This window comes from Numenius arquata, chromosome 12 (genome assembly GCF_964106895.1).
Source record: "Numenius arquata chromosome 12, bNumArq3.hap1.1, whole genome shotgun sequence".
Lineage (NCBI taxonomy): Eukaryota > Metazoa > Chordata > Aves > Charadriiformes > Scolopacidae > Numenius > Numenius arquata.
This window is the reverse complement of record NC_133587.1, coordinates 23,052,497-23,074,474: the sequence shown is the minus strand read 5'-3', so window position 1 is coordinate 23,074,474 and position 21,978 is coordinate 23,052,497. Positions and strand designations below refer to the sequence as shown.

At 41.6% G+C, this 21,978-nt stretch overlaps 1 protein-coding gene across 1 annotated transcript in view; it reads left to right on the top strand.

Moving 5' to 3' along the window:
• Positions 1 to 21,978, top strand: part of CUBN (cubilin) — a 148,944-nt gene that overhangs the window by 8,012 nt on the left and 118,954 nt on the right. The window contains exons 7-22 of the mRNA XM_074156956.1: positions 1,067 to 1,193; positions 2,412 to 2,580; positions 3,333 to 3,464; positions 4,692 to 4,787; positions 5,328 to 5,449; positions 6,960 to 7,146; positions 8,866 to 8,984; positions 10,312 to 10,546; positions 11,902 to 12,083; positions 12,873 to 13,035; positions 13,241 to 13,431; positions 17,534 to 17,690; positions 18,301 to 18,479; positions 18,978 to 19,140; positions 19,385 to 19,601; positions 21,549 to 21,679. Coding sequence (XP_074013057.1) covers positions 1,067 to 1,193; positions 2,412 to 2,580; positions 3,333 to 3,464; positions 4,692 to 4,787; positions 5,328 to 5,449; positions 6,960 to 7,146; positions 8,866 to 8,984; positions 10,312 to 10,546; positions 11,902 to 12,083; positions 12,873 to 13,035; positions 13,241 to 13,431; positions 17,534 to 17,690; positions 18,301 to 18,479; positions 18,978 to 19,140; positions 19,385 to 19,601; positions 21,549 to 21,679 — 2,570 coding nt within the window. The remainder of the gene's footprint in view (positions 1 to 1,066; positions 1,194 to 2,411; positions 2,581 to 3,332; positions 3,465 to 4,691; positions 4,788 to 5,327; positions 5,450 to 6,959; positions 7,147 to 8,865; positions 8,985 to 10,311; positions 10,547 to 11,901; positions 12,084 to 12,872; positions 13,036 to 13,240; positions 13,432 to 17,533; positions 17,691 to 18,300; positions 18,480 to 18,977; positions 19,141 to 19,384; positions 19,602 to 21,548; positions 21,680 to 21,978) is intronic.

Below are 21,978 nucleotides of genomic sequence, written 5' to 3'. Positions count from 1 at the left end.
GAGGGTGCCAGAGCCCTGGAACAGGCTGCCCAGGGAGGTTGTGGAGTCCTCTTCTCTGGCGATCTTCAAGACCCACCTGGATGCAGTCCTGAGTGATGTGCTCTGGGCAACCCTGCTTTGGCAGGGGAATTAGACTAGGTGATCTCTAGAGGTCCCTTCCAACTCTGACAATTCTGTGATATAACTTGCATCCAGACAAGTGTCTCACTGTCATTTTTATAAAAAGCTAGTGGACTGTTAGGAGGCTTTCTGCATGTTTAAGTCCCTTTCAGTTGTATTTCAGAGCCTCAGATTTGGTCCGTGTAGAAATAAAGGGCCAGAGAAAAGGAAAATGTTACGCGATGGCTTAGTAGCTCCCAATTTCACTTTCACCACATATGTACGATGCTGTGGCTAAGGTGTACCCTATAAATAATGGTGTGATGCTGCTGGCAGCCTGCAAGCCAGATCCCTGCTGCAGGATGCATCCCTTCAGCCCACTTCTTTGTTCTTCCCACTCCATCAGCCCCGAATGCCTCCTCCTGCCCGCCACACTCGCCTGAAAGCTGGGCTGCTTCTGGGAGAACAGCTGCCACATGCTGAGGTGTGGGTGTGAAGGTACCCTGCTCTCTGGGACAGGCCAGACACGGCTTTTCTGCTTATTGCTAGACATTAGGGGTTTAGGCACTTGGCATCATATGAGGGTCATAAACTGAAACGCAAGGTTTGTGTGCTCTCTGAGTGAAGGGGAGATTTCCAGGCTCATAGTCTGCTGAAGTCTTGTGTTAGACATTTCTTTTTTTTCTGGATTTGCGCTTATGAATGTAAAAAAAAAAAAGGCTGTGGATTCTCCCATAGGGTCATACGCTCATGGATATACAGAAGTGTGATTTTTGAGTCTCTACTGAGCGGGAGCCTTGCCTCTGTGCATGATTACTAATGGCATTGCCAATATTGCTAAATAGATTTCATGAGGAACACCACATAGACAAAATAGTGTGGAAAGATCTCTTACTATGGCAATATGTGATCTTTAAGTGCTGTAGATAGGCAACATTTTGATTTTTCTGCCTGCTTTCACCACTAGCTGCTCCTGTGCTCCAGAAACCTACGGGCCTCGCTGTGCCTCGAAGTTTGATGACTGTCAGGCGGGATCTGAGGTGCTCTGTGAGCATGGCATCTGTGTAGATGCAGACAGGGATCAGCCCAACAAGGTAAGGAACAACATAAGTTGTACATAAACACAGCGTGAATAAGCACCAAATAATGCTGAACACCACAAAACTGCATAGCACATGCTGCTCCTGAAAAATAGCAAGAAATGCCTCTCTACAATGCCTCTCAACGTAGCCTCTCTGTTTTCCAAAGAACAGCAAAAAGAATTGAAAATGCCTTGTGTCTTGTAAGATGTACTTGTCACAGTATCAGATCCACTACTACCTCCATAGGGATCTTGGGAATATTCTTTGAATAGTCAGTCTTACTTGAAGCATAATATTCTTACTGTTCATTATTTGGGGAGTTCTAAGCTGCTAGACTATTTTATTACTTAAATGATTAAGAAGGACAAACATCATGAAGCTTTTTTTTCCTGGGGAAAGGTATACCCATGGAACGTTATTGACGGTGGCCTGGGAGCTGCCACCCAGAGCCTTCCTCCAAAACCACCCTGGCATGCCTGTGCTCTTTAATGCTCCTATACGCCCATGCACCATTCCAGACACACCACATATTCTTTACGATACGCTATAAAATCATTCCTTTGCTCAATTTGTTAAAGTTTTCACAGCTCATCACTTGTTTTCTGCCCATTTCTGTGGAAAAAGCTTTTCAAAAGGGTTCAGTGTTGGCTTAATGGTGTCTGGTCCTGTGACAGTCAACAATAAAGCTCCCATTAGCTTTAATTGGACCAAAGCTAGAAAAATGCTGAAATCTGACCATTAGTTAAGTTTACTAGAGAGAAAATTGTTTTCCTCAAAGAAAATGTATATTTGCAATTTAATGTCAATGCTGCACATTGCTCAGATTACTGAACAGTTTGCTTAAAAGAGCCAAGATGATTTCAGGTTGCTTACACTGATCTGTTTACCCTGGTTACAAAGCAAGTTGATGACTTTTAATTATGTTTATGTACAGCTCATAGTTGCCATTCATTTTCTCTGGGAGCTTTGGGGTAAATTACAGGTTTCTTTTATGAACATAATGAATGAGCCTGTTATTGCTTCCACAATCTAAATAGGGAAATTCAGAGGAAGAAATAGACTGAGAAAACTACCGAAGCAACTTATAAAACAGAATACGTGAAATATGTAATGCTCTGAAAGCTTTCTTACGATGGTTTAAAAGACCATTTTTATAAAATGAATGCCTCCTGCACTTTTCTTGACTGTTCTAACTGTCTAAAATATGCAATGTGATATTTGCTGTGGCAGCCCAAGTACCACTGTATCTGTGACACTGGCTGGATGTCCCCTCCTGGCAGCCCTGCCTGCAGTGCTGATATAGATGAATGCAGCCTCCCTCATCGTCCGTGTTCACAGAATCCGCCTGTGCAGTGCCACAACACACCAGGCTCCTATTGGTGTGGTCCCTGCCCCACAGGTACCGCGTCCTTCCACGCTCTCAGGTGGGAGGGGGTGGCAGCAGGTAGTACTGCCTGTATGTCGTAATCACAGACACAGCATCCGGAGGAGAGTAACTCCATGAAATGCTGTTGTCTGTATTGAGAGAATAAATGCCTCCAGGTTGTCTTATGTAGGCAGTGGAGTCTAAAGCATGATTTATCCCATCCTAAACTGAGCATCTAAATAGATCTGATGTACCTCCATGTCCATACGTACCTTCATGTCCATCATGTCCTATTGCCTTCATGTAATAGGTCCGTGGTACCTTCATGTCCATATGCCTACTGCCCTAAGGCAATATAAAAATCTAATTGTCCTCTCAAGCCATATAACCTATGATTCCTTTTCCTGAGCTGGGTAGGTAGTGTGTATAGAAGGGGAAGTTAAAGTATATCATAACTGGAGTTATGGTAAAGCTTTGCTCCAAATTGTACCTGTTTGTACTAGACCAGAACTGTCTCCTGTTTAGGTCAAAGTGCTTTTGATTAAACAAATGTTAAAACAAAATGTTCTTGCAAACACGTCTGCACCCTGTTGTGTTTGTAACCTATTTTGCAGACCAGTATTGATTTTCATCACTTATGAGAGGGACAGGTCTTCTCTTGTGTTAATGAAATGAAATTCAAAAGTCATATTTTTCTGCTCTATGAAAAAATCTAGTCAAAGAAGAAAATGAAAAGGCCAGGAATTTTCTATTTTAATGTCTCTCTCTCCTGTGTTTCTTTTTAGGCTGGCAAGGAAATGGCTTCAGTTGCCAGGACATTGATGAATGTGAAAGTGAAAATGGAGGCTGCTCCACAGCACCAATGGTTCAATGTATCAACACCATCGGATCCTTCCACTGTGGGCTTTGTCCACCAGGTAAATGCATTTTTTTTGTTGACGAAACTATGGAAAGACTTAAAAGATGAAGATTCAACACATTTGAGCCTGTTTTGTGGTAGACTTAAGCTGAAGATTGGTTTTACATATAGAAGTATCACACAAACAAAGCAATACTGTAACATAGAATGCTATTGCAGTTTGGGCTGGGCTGGCCACTAAACGAATGACGGATGCTCTGCTGTGTGGAGTCCAAGTATATTCAAACTGCTTCAGCTATAAATGAACATTCTGTAGAGTATGTCTATAATGATGATCCTCTGAAATGTGTTTCTCTTGTGCTCAGTGCCCTTTTCAGTATCAGAGCCGTGATTTGATGAAGTACGTCCTTTATAAGATCATTAATGGGAAACAAGGATTGTGTAATTATGCTAGTAATTTCATTGTCTGTATTCATTGAAAGAATATCCTGTGTGCCATAAATCAGCTGTATTGTCTGTCTTAAAAAAGCCTAGATAATTGTTTGTCATGCTCTGAATGCTGTCTAAGGCGGCAGTGTTTCTATTGCAGTACAGGTCAAGCAGTGGAAGTCATGACTTACATCTTTATAATTTGTGGTTTATTATTTAAAGTGCTTTATGAAATGCATGCTATCAATACTAGAAATACAAGCAGGAAAAAGTGTTTCTAATTCACCTTTCAATTGCTGCTTAAATGGCAAAAGACTCTCGGTTACTGAGTGTTGAAGAGCTATCACCGTGCTGGAAATGCAGCCTCAGACAGGTTTTGATGTGGTGCAGTGGACCTCAGTTCTGACCATGCCGAGTCGTGCTGCAGCACTTTGGTCCTGCTGAGCCTCCTGAGAGGAGCTGGATGTTGTGTTTGAGACCCAAGGGCAGATCTGGTGCGCCGCAGGAAGCCCGGAGGAGGTCAGGGCTGGCTGGGTGCAGAAGCATAGGGAGGGCAGCACATGGTGGCTGAGAGAGCTGAGCTCCTATGGCCTCACTCTGACCCCACCTATATTTGCCTAATAGTAATATCTAAAATCATGGGAGGACTTAGTTAAGATCAGAATCCATCTCTGCAGTGTAGGAACCATGATAAATACACCAGGATATACTCCAATGGCGATCTCAATGTTTTAACTGCAGAAGACTGTGATTTTACACCATAAATTAGTTTTTTTTCTCACCAAATGATTGTTTTCCTGTTGATACTCAAGAGAACATATTTGTTATAGACTAACTGAGATTTACCTCTGAACAGGTTATGAGGGAGATGGTCAAACATGTACCCAGGTTGATATCTGCTCAATAAATAATGGAGGATGCCATCCTTTGGCTACTTGTACCTCAGCTCCAGGTATGGTGCACTCTTAAGGACTGTAAGTAATACCAGTGTGCATCTCATGGTTAGGCTGAATCCACTTTGTAGCACCGCGTTTCTACTGCAGACCCTTCTCCACAGCCAGTTTTGCCTCACCCAAAGGAGTTTACAGGCAGGTTAGCTAAAGCCAGCAGGCTTTTCCACAAGCACTGACAGAAACAGATTTAGGCTCCACCAAAGAGCAGATTTCATCATAAAAATGTGAAGATCTTCATGTTTTTTATGCAGTTTTCCAATTTCAGCTGCTTTTACTATTCTTGTCTTAACTACCCTGTTAGTACTCCTGTCACTTCCCATGAAGGTGACCTTGGACTCTCAGGTACCCATAGCAAAGCAACACTAGGAGTTTTTCCATAGTCAAACTGGGCACTGACCAGGGAACATAACAAAAGAGCAAATAAATTAGAATTATGTAAAGGCTCTGCTTCAAAATGTCAGGGATCTTTACTGTCGTGGTTGGTATTGTCGTTGTAACAAGGACCAATTTATTTTCTGAATCTTGTCTCATCTCCCAAGGGCCAATGCCGTTTTGTTCCTGCACATCTGGGTACACTGGAAGTGGATATGGGCCAAATGGGTGCTCTCCTCTCAGTGATATCTGCCAGCTGCAAAACCCTTGTGCAAATGGGCAGTGTTTGGTAAGTGCTGGACTCCTCGCAATTTGTGACAATGCTTTGTAGTTACAGAACCTTCATGGTTGGAAGGGACCTTTGAGATTGAGTCCAACCACACGCACACACAAAAAAAAAAACCTGAAAAAAAAAACCCCACCAACAATCTCGGGCACTAGAGCATGCCCTGAAGTGCCACGTCTACACGTTTCTTAAATACCTCCAGGGATGGCGACTCCACCACCTCCCTGGGCAGGCTGTTCCAGTGCCTGACCACCCTCTCAGTAAAGTCATTCTTCCTAATATCTAACCTAAACCTTCCCTGACGCAACTTCAGACCATTTCCTCTGGTCCTGTCATTATTCCCTTGGGAGAAGAGGCCAACACCCACCTCTCTACACCCTCCTTTCAGGGAGTTGTAGAGGGCAATGAGGTCCCCCCTCAGCCTCCTCTTCTCCAAACTAAACATGCCCAGTTCCCTCAGCCTCTCCTCATATGACTTGCTCTCTAGACCCCTCACCAGCTTGGTGGCTCTCCTCTGGACACGCTCCAGCAGCTCAATGTCCTTCCTGTAGTAAGGGGCCCAGAACTGAACACAGTACTCAAGTACAGTTATAACCAGTAACACCATGGAGAGTGGTGAGACTGAAAACTGAGGGCAGACATAATAGAGGTAATGACGTAAGGTCAGCAGGAAATTGGAGACCAACGGATAGACCTGGGGAAAACCAAGTGAGTTTCATGGCACACAAGCTATTTCTTTGTGTTTGAAGTAGAGGCAGCAATCTTGGCACTAATAACCTGAAAGGTGGTAGCTGGTACCCCAGACTAGCGATGGGATACTGGCAGTGGTGGGTTTTTACTGGTGCTGAGTGTTTTAGACCTTTACTGATTGGTAGAGTCAACTCATTCTCATGCACATTTAGTTTGTCCACTAAGTTAGAGACATGAAAAGACTTGATAATAAGGAAAAGTAGTAAAGGTTGAGGGAAAAGAAATGGAAGAGAGACATACAGAATAAGGAATAATGCAAAGAAGGCAATGAAATTGTTCCCATTTAGCATCCCTCAGGGTGAAAAAGAAAGTTAATAGCCCACGTAACTGCAGTGCAGACTTCCCAGAGAACAGGCTTGAGAGAAATGATTTATAAACCACTGTTATCTTCACTTGCTATTTATAATGTTTAGATAATATGATTGACTTGTTTCTAGGGTGATTGTTTCAAAGCCAAGCAAACAGTTTTCCGAATGGCTAAATGAATACAGATTTTGACTTTGTAAAAAGTAATTTGAAGGAGCCCTGCAAAGAAATAACTTAATAGAAAAAACAAAGAGCTAGGTAATCTGATTAGGCCTTGGGTTTATTTTGGTGTTCACCAGCAACCATCAAGGCTGTTACATTCCAAATGTTTTATTTCTTTGCTCTGATATCACCACATAAAACAAATGTTAAGTATCAGTCTTTCTGCCAACTACATTGATTTCTTTAGGTGATCCATGCTCGTTGGTAATTTTATTGCATTTGCTTATACCTGTAGGCAATAATCTCTGGATATTTCTGCCTGTGTAATGCAGGCTGGACAGGCCCTAATTGTACGGAGAACATTGACGAATGCATTAGCAACCCATGCCAGAATGGAGGGAGCTGCACTGACGGCGTCAATGGCTACTCCTGCGAGTGTACTGGTGGCTGGACAGGACCACAGTGCCAGACCGCCCAGCAAGGTACAGCCAGGGCCTCCTCCCCAGGAGAAATGGCCACCAGGCTTCAACAAGTAGATGCTTGATATATATGATTAATATGTGAATAAGAACCAAAAACCAAAACCCTTCCTGGTGGATTACAGGTCCCGACCCAAATTCCCTTGGAGTCAGAGTTTTCCATGAGTTTTGTTTATAGCTGCTTTGTTTAGCAATAGGAGCATAAGAATGAAGTTGATCTGCAGGCCCACTGGCCTTGAGTAGACGCCAGACATCCTAAAATCAGATCTCAGTTCCTGAGAAAGTGGTCTGGTAAGCTGGTTGGGAAAGTGGATCCGATATAAGGAAAGTGGATCCGATATAAGGAGAATAGATTTACAAGAAACAGTGTTTCTCTTTTGTGCGTGCTATTTCCTTTGTTGTGAAGCTGAGAGGTCCTGACGGTTTTAGTCAAGACAAAAAGCCAAAAAAGATTTTCAAACAGAAATCTAATGAGAGAAATTTCATCCATGAGAACGGGGGACTCTGAGTTTTATAGAGTGACTGCAAGGTCCTGTCTTTAATGTTTCTTCTTAATATCACTTTTTCTGTTTGTTTGGGATTTTTTTGTCTTTAATTTTAATTGAATAAGGTCAGGAGAGCATTCTAGTGAGCGTCCCTGTGGCAACCATCTGTCAGGTGGCTTATATTTACTGCAGGTTGCTGTGAAGAGAGCAGATTAACTTTTCATAGGACACAGAATGTAAAACTTTCACTGAGGCCCGGTGAAATCTGCTCTATTTTAGAGCTACTTCAGGCTTTTTTTCTATTTTCCTTAAATAGCTAACCAGTAATGTTTTGTTATTAAGCACATGTGGAAAAAAAAATTTTAACCATTCATAATAGAAGGGATGGAAAACCATTTTTTAATCCAGTGAGAAGTTATCATGTATCAACTTTTGGTTTAGTTCCTAATTAAGGGAAAAACAATACATTTTTATGACATGACAATTCTGAATCTGGTTGGGAAATGGTGAGATGTTTTAGATGGACACTTCAAACAAAATTAGATTATTTTTACCACTCCTTGAAACAAAATACTTGATTTCAGTTTGCTGAGAATTGAATTTTTCTTAAGCATCAGTTCAATATTAAACTACAGCTGCTTGTTGTACACTGTAGTTGTATGTGTATTTTATTTTGGGTGCTTTATGGACACATTTTTCTGTAGCTCTTTGGGATTCCCAGTTCACAGCTCCCATTCATTGAATGGCTCAGAGAGAGAAGAGACCACGGTATATCATGAGACATATTATCAGGCTCAGAAATCTGACCAAAAAGAATAAACAGGAAAATAAAACACCTGAAGGATAACTTCTGTGATGCTCCACTACTGAGAAATAATTTATATCACATTAGCTTCAAAATAGTATTTCATTGTAGGAGAAAATTTTAAAGATCCAATCTGGAGGTAGCCTTCTGGAAACAAACAGAATCAACATCTTCTGGCAGTATCCACATATTTCTGCTGAAAATCTTTGTTCTTTTTCCAGGAACTATTTTTCTTCCAGGGAGTAGTTTTGCTCATTTTTTGTGATGTCATTCCACTTTAGAGGAAATCCTGAAGACTCTTTTATAGAAGTATCTTGCACCCTTGTTTTAAGTATTTAGGAAGCCAAAGCTATGCAAGAAAGTTAAGATTTGTTTAAGTCTGTATAGTGATAGCACAAATGAATCCATTTAATTGTCTCTGTCTTTCTGCAGCTTGTGGAGGATACCTCTCAGGCCTCAGGGGGACTTTCAGTTACCCTAACAGCCCAAACAGCCAGCGGTACAACAGTGGGGTCAGCTGTGCTTGGGTTATTCAAACTAACCCCAACAAGGTAAAATGGAGTTCAGGTTAAAGAAACCCTCACTCTGCAGGACCCCTCAGCTCATCAGAGCAAATATGACCATCTTCATGCCGTATATTCCAATACTGTGATCCAATCCCTTTAGATCCACTCCCCAGTTTTTCAGAAAGAATAGGTTTCAGATCCTTACAAGCCTTCAGGCTCCTCAGCCTAAGAATTTGCTTGGGTTGCATTTTCAAGGTTTTTCCAATACAGCTGAGGGTTAGAATTTATTTACCTGCCACCACCTAGAGAAGGTTCCCGTTTTACATTGCTTTAGAATTTGATCTGTGAGTAGCTGCATGAGAAAAGCTTTGCTCTGGTGGGCTCCAAAGTTGGTTTGTGAGCTAAGTTACCCCAGAACAATTGCATGTTTCTGACTTCTGAATGCCAAAAATGTGGAATACTGAATTCATATTGTCAATGGCTTTGTGTAATAACAACATTTGAATTTTTAAGGATTAATTTTTAAATGTTGCACTCAAATGCATATTCTGATTCATATCTGCAACTAACAATTCCACTTGTGTTATAAATAACAACTACAAAATATGTTACTTCACCCTTTAGCATGGGACTTCTTACGTGGCATCTAAATACTTGATCTATTTTTGACATTTCATGGAATGAATTAAGTAGTTTTATAAACCAGTAGTTGCTAGTGGTTTACACAGAATTATATATATGTATGTGATATATCCTCAGCTTTAAGCCTGAAAGCCACTACTGTCTTCAGCAGAGCTGTATTAAAGCACATCAGTGTAGAATCTGAACGTACATAAAACTGTGTATGTCACTAAGTATCTAGAGTGGGCTTACAAAACACTGATTTTATTTGTGCAAAAAAAGATCATTACATTTTTTAACTCCCATGACAATATCTTCAATCATAGCAAGGATGAGAAATGTTAATTATCTGATGGGAAAACTGTCATGGGAAACCTGGAACAAAGTATTTTAGGCTGTATTTCAAGACTTTCACATGGCTTGAAATATGTACATACATATATTTCCCTCATATAACAGGCAAAGGTAAATGATTATTAGTTTATAGAAATAATGCTCTTTCCAGACAACTTCCCTGTCCAAATTCTTTCCTATCTATCTTTTCTCTTTCCTTTTGATCCTGAAGATTCTGTAATATCTTCTTCTGTCCTGGAACTTTTCAGGAAATGACATAGTGGCTCCAAAGCTCATAGATTCTCACAGTTTGCATGAACGGGTATATCTCCTCTATACAGAGTTATTGTATAAACAATGTCTCAGCAGATGGAAAAGAAAAAAAAAAGAAATTTCTTGTTTTGTTACTTCCCATTAGATTCTGCGTATTACTTTCCCATTCTTCCAACTGGAGGCAAGTAATGAGTGTAACTCTGACTTCCTTCAAATCCATGATGGGCCTTCAGCATCAGTGCACATGCTGGGAAAATACTGTGGCTCCTCACCTCCTGCAGAGCTTTTCAGTTCCCACAACTCCCTGTATTTTTGGTTCTATTCCAACCGCACCATTATGGCTGGAGGTTTTACTGTTCAATGGGAATCTCGAGATCCTGGTAAGTTTAATGAAATGTCGAGTAATTTAGCGTCTTCATGGCTTTGGAGCAAAACAAATTACTTATTTATCTTGATTAGGAAACATCAGGAGCAGTAGGACAGTATTTTACTAGGGAGTGAGGCTGAAATGTGGACATATAAGTCACTTTAAAATATTTAAACTCCAACTCTAGGCCTTTGCATGAATAACTTTCTGCTGTTTTTTAAGGCTGTTTTATACCTCCTGTGAGGAATCTCCCAAAGATCATGTGTTCCTGGAGATGCTGTTCTTCTGTTTAGTTCTCCTTTCTCACAGAAGCATCTAGTACTTTGAGCAAGCAAGTTGCCTTTTATTTGCCACTGAATTTACAAGAGGCTAAAGAGTTTGATTTATGCTTTCCAAACATGATAGATTGTTAAGAATTTGATCTTAAATTATCTGTGAGATTTTTGGAATGATTTGCTGTACATTTCTGCCTGAATTCTTGGTAACAGCCTGTGTGAGATTCTTCCAGGAGGCCTGGCAGTGTATTTCTAGAAGTAAACCACAAATCGTCTTGTGCAACATCAAACTCACTCCAATGTTCTGTGTATTGTCTGGAAACAAAATTGTGCAGTGGGTTGTGTCTTGAAAGGGCCACAGAGTGAAAAAAGTATGGAAAATTCAGGGGGCGAGCGGTTTATTTCCAGAAATATTTATTGAATTGCTTTTAATGTAATTTTTGGTGTGGTTTTTTTTTTCTTTCAATTGACATTATTAAATAGATAATTATGAATTGATGAATATAGATACTGAAAAGTGAAAACATCTTTTTTAGGGGGTGGAGTGGGGATGGGGTGGAGCAAAGGAGGAGAGACGTATAAATGTGACTAAACTAACTATTCCTTAGGTATAACACACAAGTTATCCCTACCATTCCCAAATGTTGTGCTAAGAGGGATTTATTTTTTTTTAATTACAAGTGTCTAAACAGAGTTCACTGTAATTAACATTTTTTTCAAAATGAAAACAGTCTTGTGCTAGGATAAAACATGAGACGAGACTACCAAGTACAGAAATTCAGATTAATTTTGTAAATCCAATCCAAAGCACAGTGCTTTTGATTATTTTCCTGAAGACATTTCCATCATAACTGGGAAAGAATCTTTATTTTACTGTGCAAACCAGGAAATATTTGGAGTTCTGTTTTTATTGCAGAATTAATTGTAAAATGTAAAGGAAGAAGTAACTTGTTGGTTTCTTTGGCTTGGTCTTTTTTTATTGAGTTGATCCTGGATCCCAAAGTTGTACCTAGTTTTGACACTACAGGAGAATTCATCTTTTGACCTGAGGTGGTGTTGAAGACTGTGTGCTTCCATGTTTCTTTTCTGTTAGAATGTGGTGGTGAGCTGACGGGTACTTACGGCTCGGTAAGGTCTCCAGGATACCCTGGTAACTATCCTGTAAACAGAGACTGTTTCTGGACCATCTCAACCAGTCCTGGCCTCCTCATCACATTTGCTTTTGGCACGCTAAGCCTAGAACACCACGAAAACTGCAGTTATGACCATTTAGAGGTAAAGTTTAATTGTGGATTATGACAAAGTTTTATGGTTATGTTATTGCAAAACAAAGTATTTCAAAACTTTTTGTACCTACAGAAGGAGTCTGTTTGAAAATTAAATCCTGGGTTGAAATACTAATTTTTACTTATTCCAACCATCGATGCACACTCAGATACAGGCAGTATAACAGAAAGAGGATGATATGCCACTCCACTGAAGTCAGTAGAAGTCTTGCAACTAAAGAGGATGGGATTCAGGCCAAATATCTGGTGGGATGCTTTCACTTTCTTACCAAGTTCAGTCTCCAAACTCCTGGTCAAATGTCAACCCACAGACAGTCAGCCAAAGGAAAACTACGAGGGAATAAGATCAATAGATTCATATTTTAGTACAGTCCATGACTTGATGTGTGAGTTTAGGACCTTTTCTTAAGTGCAAAGTAATCATTATAGAATTCACCAATACCCAGTCATGGAAATGGGAAGCTGGTGTGGAATAGCTTGTTCTCCAAAATTGTGCAATGCAGAGCATGATTTCAGGAAAACAGTTCAACAGTAGATCTCCTGATACTTTCTTCCCCTTTCACAAAACCCTTGATGACTCTCCTAGGAGTACCGTCACAGCTATGCTGGTGAGTCGGCTTCTTGATTCCTGTGTGTGTGGAGGAAACTTCCTTTGAGCTTTCCTTCCACCCACCACCTACAATATCTCCTGGGGTTCCCGAGATAACTTTAAGAGTGTTGCTACTGTTCACAGTTGACACACATCTAATCCTAAACGCTGATCTATCGTTCTGTCTAGATTCGAGATGGTCTTCTTCCACAAGACCCTGTCCTTGGTAAATACTGTAGCACTCAATCTCCACCTCCGCTCCAAACCACTGGTCCTTATGCATGGATTCACTTTCACTCTGATGAGTTAGTTACTGATAAAGGCTTCCATATTCTCTATACAACATCGCCTGGTAAGTAAAATTCAGTGTTAAAGGTTGGTCTGTGACGTTCCTAAGATATAGCCAACAGCACATGAATGGATATAATTAGCACTTGCTATTTAATAATAAAGAAATCGTGTTTGATTTGCAGCCATTGTACAGAGGCAGGCTAAACTGAAAGAGTTACCATACTTGCAACTATCTCAATTAATGTGTTTTTTTTTTCTTAATACAGCAGATCCTAGTTGTGGAGGAAATTACACGGGTAGTGAAGGGGTTATCACATCCCCTTTCTGGCCTAACCCTTATATCAACAACCGACAATGTATCTACGTTATCAGGCAGCCAGAGGATGAAAAAATATACCTCAACTTCACCCATATGGAGCTGGAGAATCACACTGGTTGTTCATCAAATTATGTTGAGGTGACTTCTCTTAATCAGTTGATATGAAAAGTTGATTACATGTGTGTACAAAACCATGCTGCATAATTTCTGTCCCGGGGGCCACTGCAGAAATAGATGTTAATCAAAAGACTAAGTATACCAATTAGTAGGGTCCAAAAGTCACAGGGGCTAAAAGAGCAGGACTGTGCATTTGGAATGAAGAAAAGATAAGAGAACAAGAAAATCTGTCTAGCTTAACACTAATTCTTAATCAGCTGTATGCGATTAGGGTGGAGTTTGGACCTTCAGTAAATGCATACTGAACGCAAGAAAAATAGAAATAATGCCAGGGCCACTTTGCAGCATTTTCTGGAGTCGTGTGTTACATGGAAAATCTTGGTTTTGGCACAAAAAGGAGGTACACCATATATACATTTATATATACATACATATGTGCATATAAATATATACATACATATGTACATATGGAAAGCCAGGAGTTTATTGTTAACGTAACTGAAATCTTACAAGTCTCATTCAGGAATTGTTACTAGTCTAAATCTAAATAAAAAATAATAGTACAGTAGAATGTTTCTATATGGAAAATGTAATAATAATACAATAGTATTGTTGATACTGAGATCCACTTGAAGTGATTTTTATGTTTGCTTTTACACCTAGAGCTCTCTTCATTGGCCTGCAGCTTGATGTTACATCCAGATTTACTACTACAGGGTGCCTTTTGAAGTACACTAGATACCATTTCATCGTTGTCTTTGTTATCCTTAAACCTAGTTTTGCCCAGGTCCAGGTCTGCATTTCTTTTTCTGGGGGGGGGTGAGGTTTGACATGGTGCTGCATAGGCTGGGGGTCCCCAGAGGGGCAGAGCAGGGCCGCAGGGTCAGGGCCTGTCCCACCGCCCTGGCCATCGGACACCTCCCTGGGGACAGGTATGGGCCAGTGTCAGGCTGGGCCAGGGTCAGGCTGGGACGTGGGCCTGCGGGTGGGCTTGGCTCAGCAGAGCCCATGGCCAGGCAAGGCAGGGGCCGTGGGGAGCTGGAGACTGGCCCTGCTGCAGTGCCACTGGGTCAGGGGCTCTTGGCCTTGGGGGGCCTGGACCACAGGCAGGGTGCAGGGCTGGGCCAATAAGTCCTGGTGGTGCCCTCAGGGCCTGACAAGCTCTTTATGTTGGTGGCCCGTACCCCTTTTCCTGACACCCCTGTGTTCCTCTGTGCCATGTCCCAACTCGCCACGTCTCAAGGCGTCTGCCTTCAAGCCTGGCCTGTGTTCCTCCACACTGCCTCACGGTGTTACAGTCACAAACGCCTCGTCCTACATGGAATGAGTGCTGGGTATGGCTCTCTGTATAAAACTGTGGCTGTACCGCACAGAGGTGAACAGAGGTAAAACCAACTGGGCGCAGATAGCCAGTGGATGAGCCAAGGTGCTGCCACGGTGGGAGCAGGGAGGAGCAAGCCCTGCAGCCCCCGCAGGAGCCGGGCCCAGCGCTGCTGCTGCCTGGCTACCTGGCAGCGCGGGCTTGGTTTTATGCTTAATCTCTTCTTGACCAAGCGGGGAACAGGCCCCTGTGAGCTCCGTGCAGTTAATCTGTTTTTAAAAGATGCTATTGTGCTGACATCGTTCCCTTCCCTCCTCCTCTAATTCAGAGACTTGGGTTGGAATGAAGTGTAATTAATTTCTGAAATGAGAGGGGAAGTGTGTTTAATGAAAACAGACAGCTTTTGTTTGTTTGGCCTGGTACTCCTGTTGCCTAATTGCTGGCAGAACAGCAAAATTCACAGCAGCCAGAGAAACAAAACCATTTCTGTTGAACGCAATCAGTTTGTATTAGTTCAGCAAGGCATTTACCTCGCTGTTCCCTGATCGGTCACAAGCCGTTCAGCTTCCCCATGTTTCTGTCCTCCTCTTCTTCCCAACCTCTCACTTGGTGGCTCAGCCCAGAGCAGAGAAACAGGACTGACGTTTTCTGAGCAGGGCAGTCAGTGCAACTTAAAGAACCATGCTCTTTTATCAAGGCCTGATTTTCCACATGTTTTTTTCTAAAATATTGTCTCACTGGGTTTTATCATGAAGTTCAGCTAGGGAGGTAGCTTTGGGGCATTTCAGTTAGTTTAAAAGTCACTCTCAGACAATTGTTTTGTCTCTTTGAAAAGGTGCAGATTATTCCTGTCCCTGGAGATACCAGGAAACCTGCAGAGTTTCCTCAGGGACCAGACACAGCTCACAGGCACTTTCTCAGGGAGGGATGTTTAGTCTCTTACTAAGGAAGGAACAGCCTGGGCCCAGGAATCTGCAATAAGAAACTAGAGACAATAAAACTTCTTATTTAAGAAAGACTCTGACGTGGTGCAGCAGAGGTAAGATGTTAGCCAAGGCAGCTCCTTCTCCTTGCCATCCTTCTAACTTGCGATAGGAGACTTTACTCACATGATTTAGAGAACCTGTTATTTTTATCACTACTCACTGGGCTTTGTAGACCAAAAATGTAAGAAGAAAAAATGTAAACTCCTGTGAACATTTCCTGAAGTTCTGGAAACTTTTACAGATTTTGTAAAATATATACAAAGATTTCGTAAATATTTTAGCACAAATTCTGTTCTCACTTGCTCCACTATAAATCCAGAATAATTTTGTCATCTCAAACTCAAGTTCCGAGGAAATATCTGTTAGTCAGAAAACCATCTCACCAGCTGGAGATTGCCAAAGCTGGGCAAGCAGACCAGCCACTACCTGCTCACCAGGGCACCAACAAGGGTTCTCTGCCTTCACTACCAGCCCATGGAGGAATACATCTGAGGAGGAAAGAAGAGGTGATGAGAGGGGATCTGAAAGGTGGATGTCCCTCACTTTGCCAGTTATTTCACTGGAATGGTTTTTTGGGGGTTGACAGCATGTAGGTGCATTTAAAAGCAGCTCCAGCCACATGAGCAACCGCCACTTTTACAGCAGAAAAGAGTTGTTTTGTTTTCAGGAGAATCTTTGGGAGAAAAATTGCATTTTTTTTTGCCTGGGCAAATAGCAGCAGACCTGTTTTAGAATCATAGAATGTGTTGGGTTGGAAGGGACCTTTAAAAGTTATCTAGTACAACACCCCTGCAGTAAGCAGGGACATCTCTAACTACATTAAATTGCTCAGAGCCTCATCAAGCCTGACCTTGAATGTTTCCAGGGATGGGGCCTCCACCACCTCTATTTTTTGGCCCTCAGCTTGTTGGCTGCACTCTTGGAATGAGATGGACACCTCAGAGGGTGTTCAGAGCTCTTTGCTGTACTAGTGCTCTGCCTGGTCCTTTGGATACACCTACTCTTACTTATGGACTGTGGGTTCAGGGCCTGAAGTTTGGAGTTCCAAATACCTCTTTCCCTTCTAATCCCCTTGGTAATCAGGATTTGTAATCAAGTTCTGGGAAAACACATAAGATACATTTCTCCTTTGATTAGCAAATTGATTGAGGTCAGTAGAGGCCAGGTAAAAGCTGGAAGTGATTCCCTGATATTGTCATTATCGTGAATTGGACCCTTCAGATAAAGTAATGGAAAGACGTCAGTATACCTCTTTACTGCTTTAGGGATTCAGAGTTGCAGCTCCTGTTAGTGAGCTGGCTGGCTGCAATTATGTATGGGTGTGATGGGACATGTGCTTGTTCTGGAGAAGTGCCATTGAAAATTCATTAGAAGCTTCATGGCCAGAGCAAGAATATCACAAATACCCACTTTTTTCCCCAGCAGATTTTAGTGCTGGCAAAAATTTCTTAGCTAACACTGGTCAGCACCTTACCTGTCTCTTTCATACTAAAGGTATCATTTTTGGAAGCATAGGCCCAACTCGTACTAAAGCTCTGGTTCATAGAGAGGATCTATTTCATCCTAATGTCCTGTGACAGTAGCATGTGCCTGTGTCTTCTGTGCTCATCATCTGATCCTCCCTCTGAGGTCTTGTAAACCATGTGCTTGTGCCAATTACTGTGATGGCTCTTTGTTCCTCTTATAAATAAATACAATAGTTACTCCTTTTGTTATTTAGCAGCTCTTGTGAGATTATAATTTTATCCGGATATCAGATCCCAACATTTTTATGATCTGATATTTTTCTTTTTTTTTTTTTTTTTTTGCTGACTAGGTTCGAGATGGTGACAGTGAGATGTCTTCCCTTATTAGCAAATTCTGTCATAGTACACTCATGTCTCCAATCACTTCTACCAGCAACAGTCTCTGGATCAAGTTCAAGTCTGACGCTTCTGTGCAAAGGGCTAGCTTCAGGGCTGTTTATCAAGTTGGTAAGAGGAACTGGTGACTTGCACAGTGAACTGATCTGTAATTTGCACACTTTCAGTCATTTCCATGCTATATTATCCATGTAATGGGTTTAAGACAAGCTTCCAAAGAACGGAAAGAAAGAAAGAAAAAGAGTCAGTTTGTTTATTTATTGCTACTTTCAGGTGAAGATGATGCCTGCAGAGTGTCTGTTGTAGGCACTCCTAGCATGCTTGGAAATGCACCCCTCATTGCTTCTATTAATGACATATCACTCACTGCTAACATACCAAACATGATATAGCTATAATTCTGCCTAAATGTTTTTGCTTTCATTTTTCATATCTTTTAGTTCTTAACCACCAACAAATCTGTGACACAAATGAGTCAAATCCATTAGTTTTCATAGGCACACTTAGACTGGTCTTCTGTATACACGTTTACGTTATACTTATAGCAACATGTTCTTTTAAATACTTTCTAATACTAATTGGATCTGTAGTAGATGCTGTAAGGAGATTGTTTTTTAGTGATGATTTTCTTGTAATTTCATAGTGATATTTGATAGACATCACATTATACATTCCTTGAAATCATTCATCACAAGTACTGATTCTTGGTGTCTCTTGGCAGCCTGTGGAGGCTCCTTGTCTGGAGCAGGCACTATCCATTCACCTTACTACCCCAGGATGTCCCCTCACCCAAAGACCTGTGAGTGGATCATCTCCCAGCCAGTGAGCAAAGCGGTGGTTATAAACTTTATCGACTTTGACATTCGAAATACAACCACTTGTGACTCAGACTACATTGAGGTAAAGAATAATACACTTATACTATGAATAGTAGATAGATTCTTATCTGTATGTTCCTTCTCATACTCGTCTCCACCAAAGCAGAATTGCTTGACAGACAAGCACTTCTTACAACAGTCATAAAAGCTTTTCCAGGTCCATAATGGATTCCCAAACCTTTTCTTGATTCTCCAAAGATGATATGACCATTTTGATAATCAGAGTCAAGTAGCAGGTGTCTTTAAATAAACAGGCCTGGTTTTGGAGGTTTTGTGCCACTTACTGTTGAGGGTGTAAGATCTCAGCTTTTGTCCATCTGACACGCTTTAGGTGGGACAGCGCTTCTCTGACAATCGTAAGGTTGCCTTGTATGTGCCTGTAGTGGAAACCATGCTGAAGAAAGGGTAGGGTTCGACTTACTAAAGATCTCTTTTACATGATTCTTATGAAATCATTTATGCTTACAACATTTATATAATAGAAATTTGTATGGGATATTTTGAATACACTTTTCTTCAGGTCAGAGATGGCAACAACACAGACTCTCCTCTTTTGGGGAAATACTGTGGTACAGCTGTACCATCTAGAGTGCAATCTACACGGAGCATTCTCTATATCAAATTCAGAGCTTCCTCTCTTACCAACCTTGGCTTCAGGGCTGAGTACTGGCCAATAGATACAGGTAAGGATTTTTTTGTTGTTTTCTATATAGAGTGTTGTGACTTTCCAAATTTTCCTGGACACTAAAACCAGTTGGCCATTAAGTTTTATGATGGTGTAATGGGAGGTAAATTCTAAATCAATTAGTGAAGTATGCATCGAAGAAAACACACTATGAAATTTCAGAAGAAAAAGTAACCAATTTTATAACTGCACATTTTTTTTTAATATTACATCATTTAACCTGATGTTTTAAATCTCTACAGTATGTGGTGAAACTCTCACCAGACCCGAAGGAACCATTACAAGTCCTGGTCACCCAGATGTCTATCCACATGGTATTAACTGTACCTGGATTATCAACATTCAACCTGGCTTCCTTATCCGCCTGACGTTCACTTCATTTAACTTGGAATTTGATTATAATTGCAGAATGGATTATCTTGAAATATATGACAACAGCACTGCACAAAAATTGGGAAGGTGAATATGTCCATTAGCCTACAGAGCTGAATTACTGTAGAGTGAACACTGTTCTTTAGATATCAACATCCAATTTGCTTCCTTAAATTTTGTGTATAGCTTAATTTCTCTGCATTACAGAAACAATAGCAGTATTTTTGACAGTGGGATAGAGTGCACCCTCAGCAAATTTGCCGACGACACCAAGCTCGGTGGCGCGGTCGACACGCTGGAGGGAAGGGATGCCATCCAGAGGGACCTGGACAGGCTTGAGAGATGGGCTCGTGCAAATTGCATGAAGTTCAATCAGGCCAAGTGCAGGGTTCTGCACCTGGGACGTGGCAATCCCAGGCACAAATACAGGTTGGGCGGAAAATGGCTGGAGAGCAGCCCCGAGGAGAAGGACTTGGGGGTGTTGGTGGATGAGAAGCTCAACATGAGCTGGCAATGTGCACTGGCAGCCCAGAAAGCCAACCGCATCCTGGGCTGCATCAAGAGAAGCGTGGCCAGCAGGTCACGGGAGGTGATTCTACCCCTCTACTGTGCTCTGGTGAGACCCCACCTGGAGTACTGTGTCCAGCTTTGGAGTCCTCAACACAGGAAGGACATGAACGTGTTGGAACGGGTCCAGCGGAGGGCCATGAAGATGATCAGAGGGATGGAGCACCTCCCCTGTGACGACAGGCTGAGAGAGCTGGGGTTCTTCAGCCTGGAGAAGAGAAGGCTCCGGGGAGACCTCATAGCAGTCTTCCAATATGTGAAGGGAGCCTACAGGAGAGCTGGAGAGGGACTCTTTGTCAGGAAGTGTAGTGACAGGACAAGGGGTAATGGTTTTAAATTGGAAGAGGGGAGATTTAGATTAGATACCAGAAAGAAATTCTTTCCTGTGAGGGTGGTGAGACACTGGGACAGGTTGCCCAGGGAAGTTGTGGCTGCCCCATCCCTGGAGGTGTTCAAGACCAGGCTGGATGGGGCTTTGAGCCACCTGGTCTGGTGGGAGGTGTCCCTGCCCATGGCAGGGGGGTTGGAACTCGATGATCTTTAAGGTCCCTTCCAACTCTAACCATTCTATGATTCTATGATTTCTCTGCCTAGCATAGTAAAGGCAGCTTGCTTTCTTTGACCATGGAATGAGAACCACATTTAATAAATAGTATACTGAGAGAAACTGTCTTGTGTCAAGAGGGACAGCTATTTTAAGGGCAGGTTTCAATAGCTGACGTTGTCCAGCCCCATTAACATTTTGGTTTATGGGAAATAAGTTCAAAAGCATTAATATATCTATGCCCAGGTAAAGATGTGATTTGAAACACTTGGAGAAGTGAAAGAAAGATTACTTAAAAGATTGTGCATTTGGATCTCAGCAAAAACTAAGCCGAAGTATCCATTATATAGGATTTTGTTTTCACTTTCTCCTGATATGTGATTTTTATCTTAAGGAAGAATAATTACTTTTTTTCCCCCCCTTCTCCAATTGGATACACACAGGGTTTTCTTGCTGTCCTAGAATTCAAGAATGTCTGGAGTACTTAGGAATAGTATCCAGCTGCAGCTACAGACTGTGAAGTAGTTGGCTGACATGACAGTATTTTGGAAAATATGGAGCAAATGACTCTCCTGTTATAATAGAGAGCATTTTGCAACCTTAGGCTTTGGCCAGCTGCTTCAACTGCTACAAAAACCCAGAATATGTTGTAGATGAAGTACAGACTAATTTCAATAAGAATTTGACAGCTTGATGAACAGTTTCTCCTCTGATTTTGCCAGGAAGTTTAGGTTTGTACCCTTGTCCACGTAGTAGTATTTAGTCCCATGATACAGGGTATGTGGCTGGGATCTTTATAACCCAAAGGAGAGATTTGTGTATGTGTAACTGTTCAAACTACTTGGGAAAGCTGAGTCCTCTTCCAGTGATACAGATGCTTCATAAAGTACTGCCATTCAATTTGGGGCATCTTTTCGCTGCAGGTACTGTGGAAGATCAGTTCCACCATCTCTCACTAGTGGTGGCAACATGATGATGTTGTCCTTTGTGACTGATCACAGCGTTGCATCTGAGGGCTTCTCAGCTAATTATATCTCCCTGAATGCGTCAAAAGGTAATATGTCAGTCTTTTCATTATGCAAATTAAGTGTTTTCATCTGTCACTGTAAATAACCCCTACGAGAAACAGAAACTTTATTTTCTGTGTTAGCAGAAGACTGCCTGGTGCCTCCTCTGCCCTTTCTTACTTATCCTTCTCAACTCACAAGCTTTTTCCTACCTAGGAAAGCAGAAAGCAATTTCTGTAAGCAACACTGCTATTTTCTTTAAAAATCCAGTAAGAGCTGACATGGCAGAACTGCATGAATAATTTAAGAAAAGTAATTTCTGAATTTGCTTTGTCCATTCTGATCT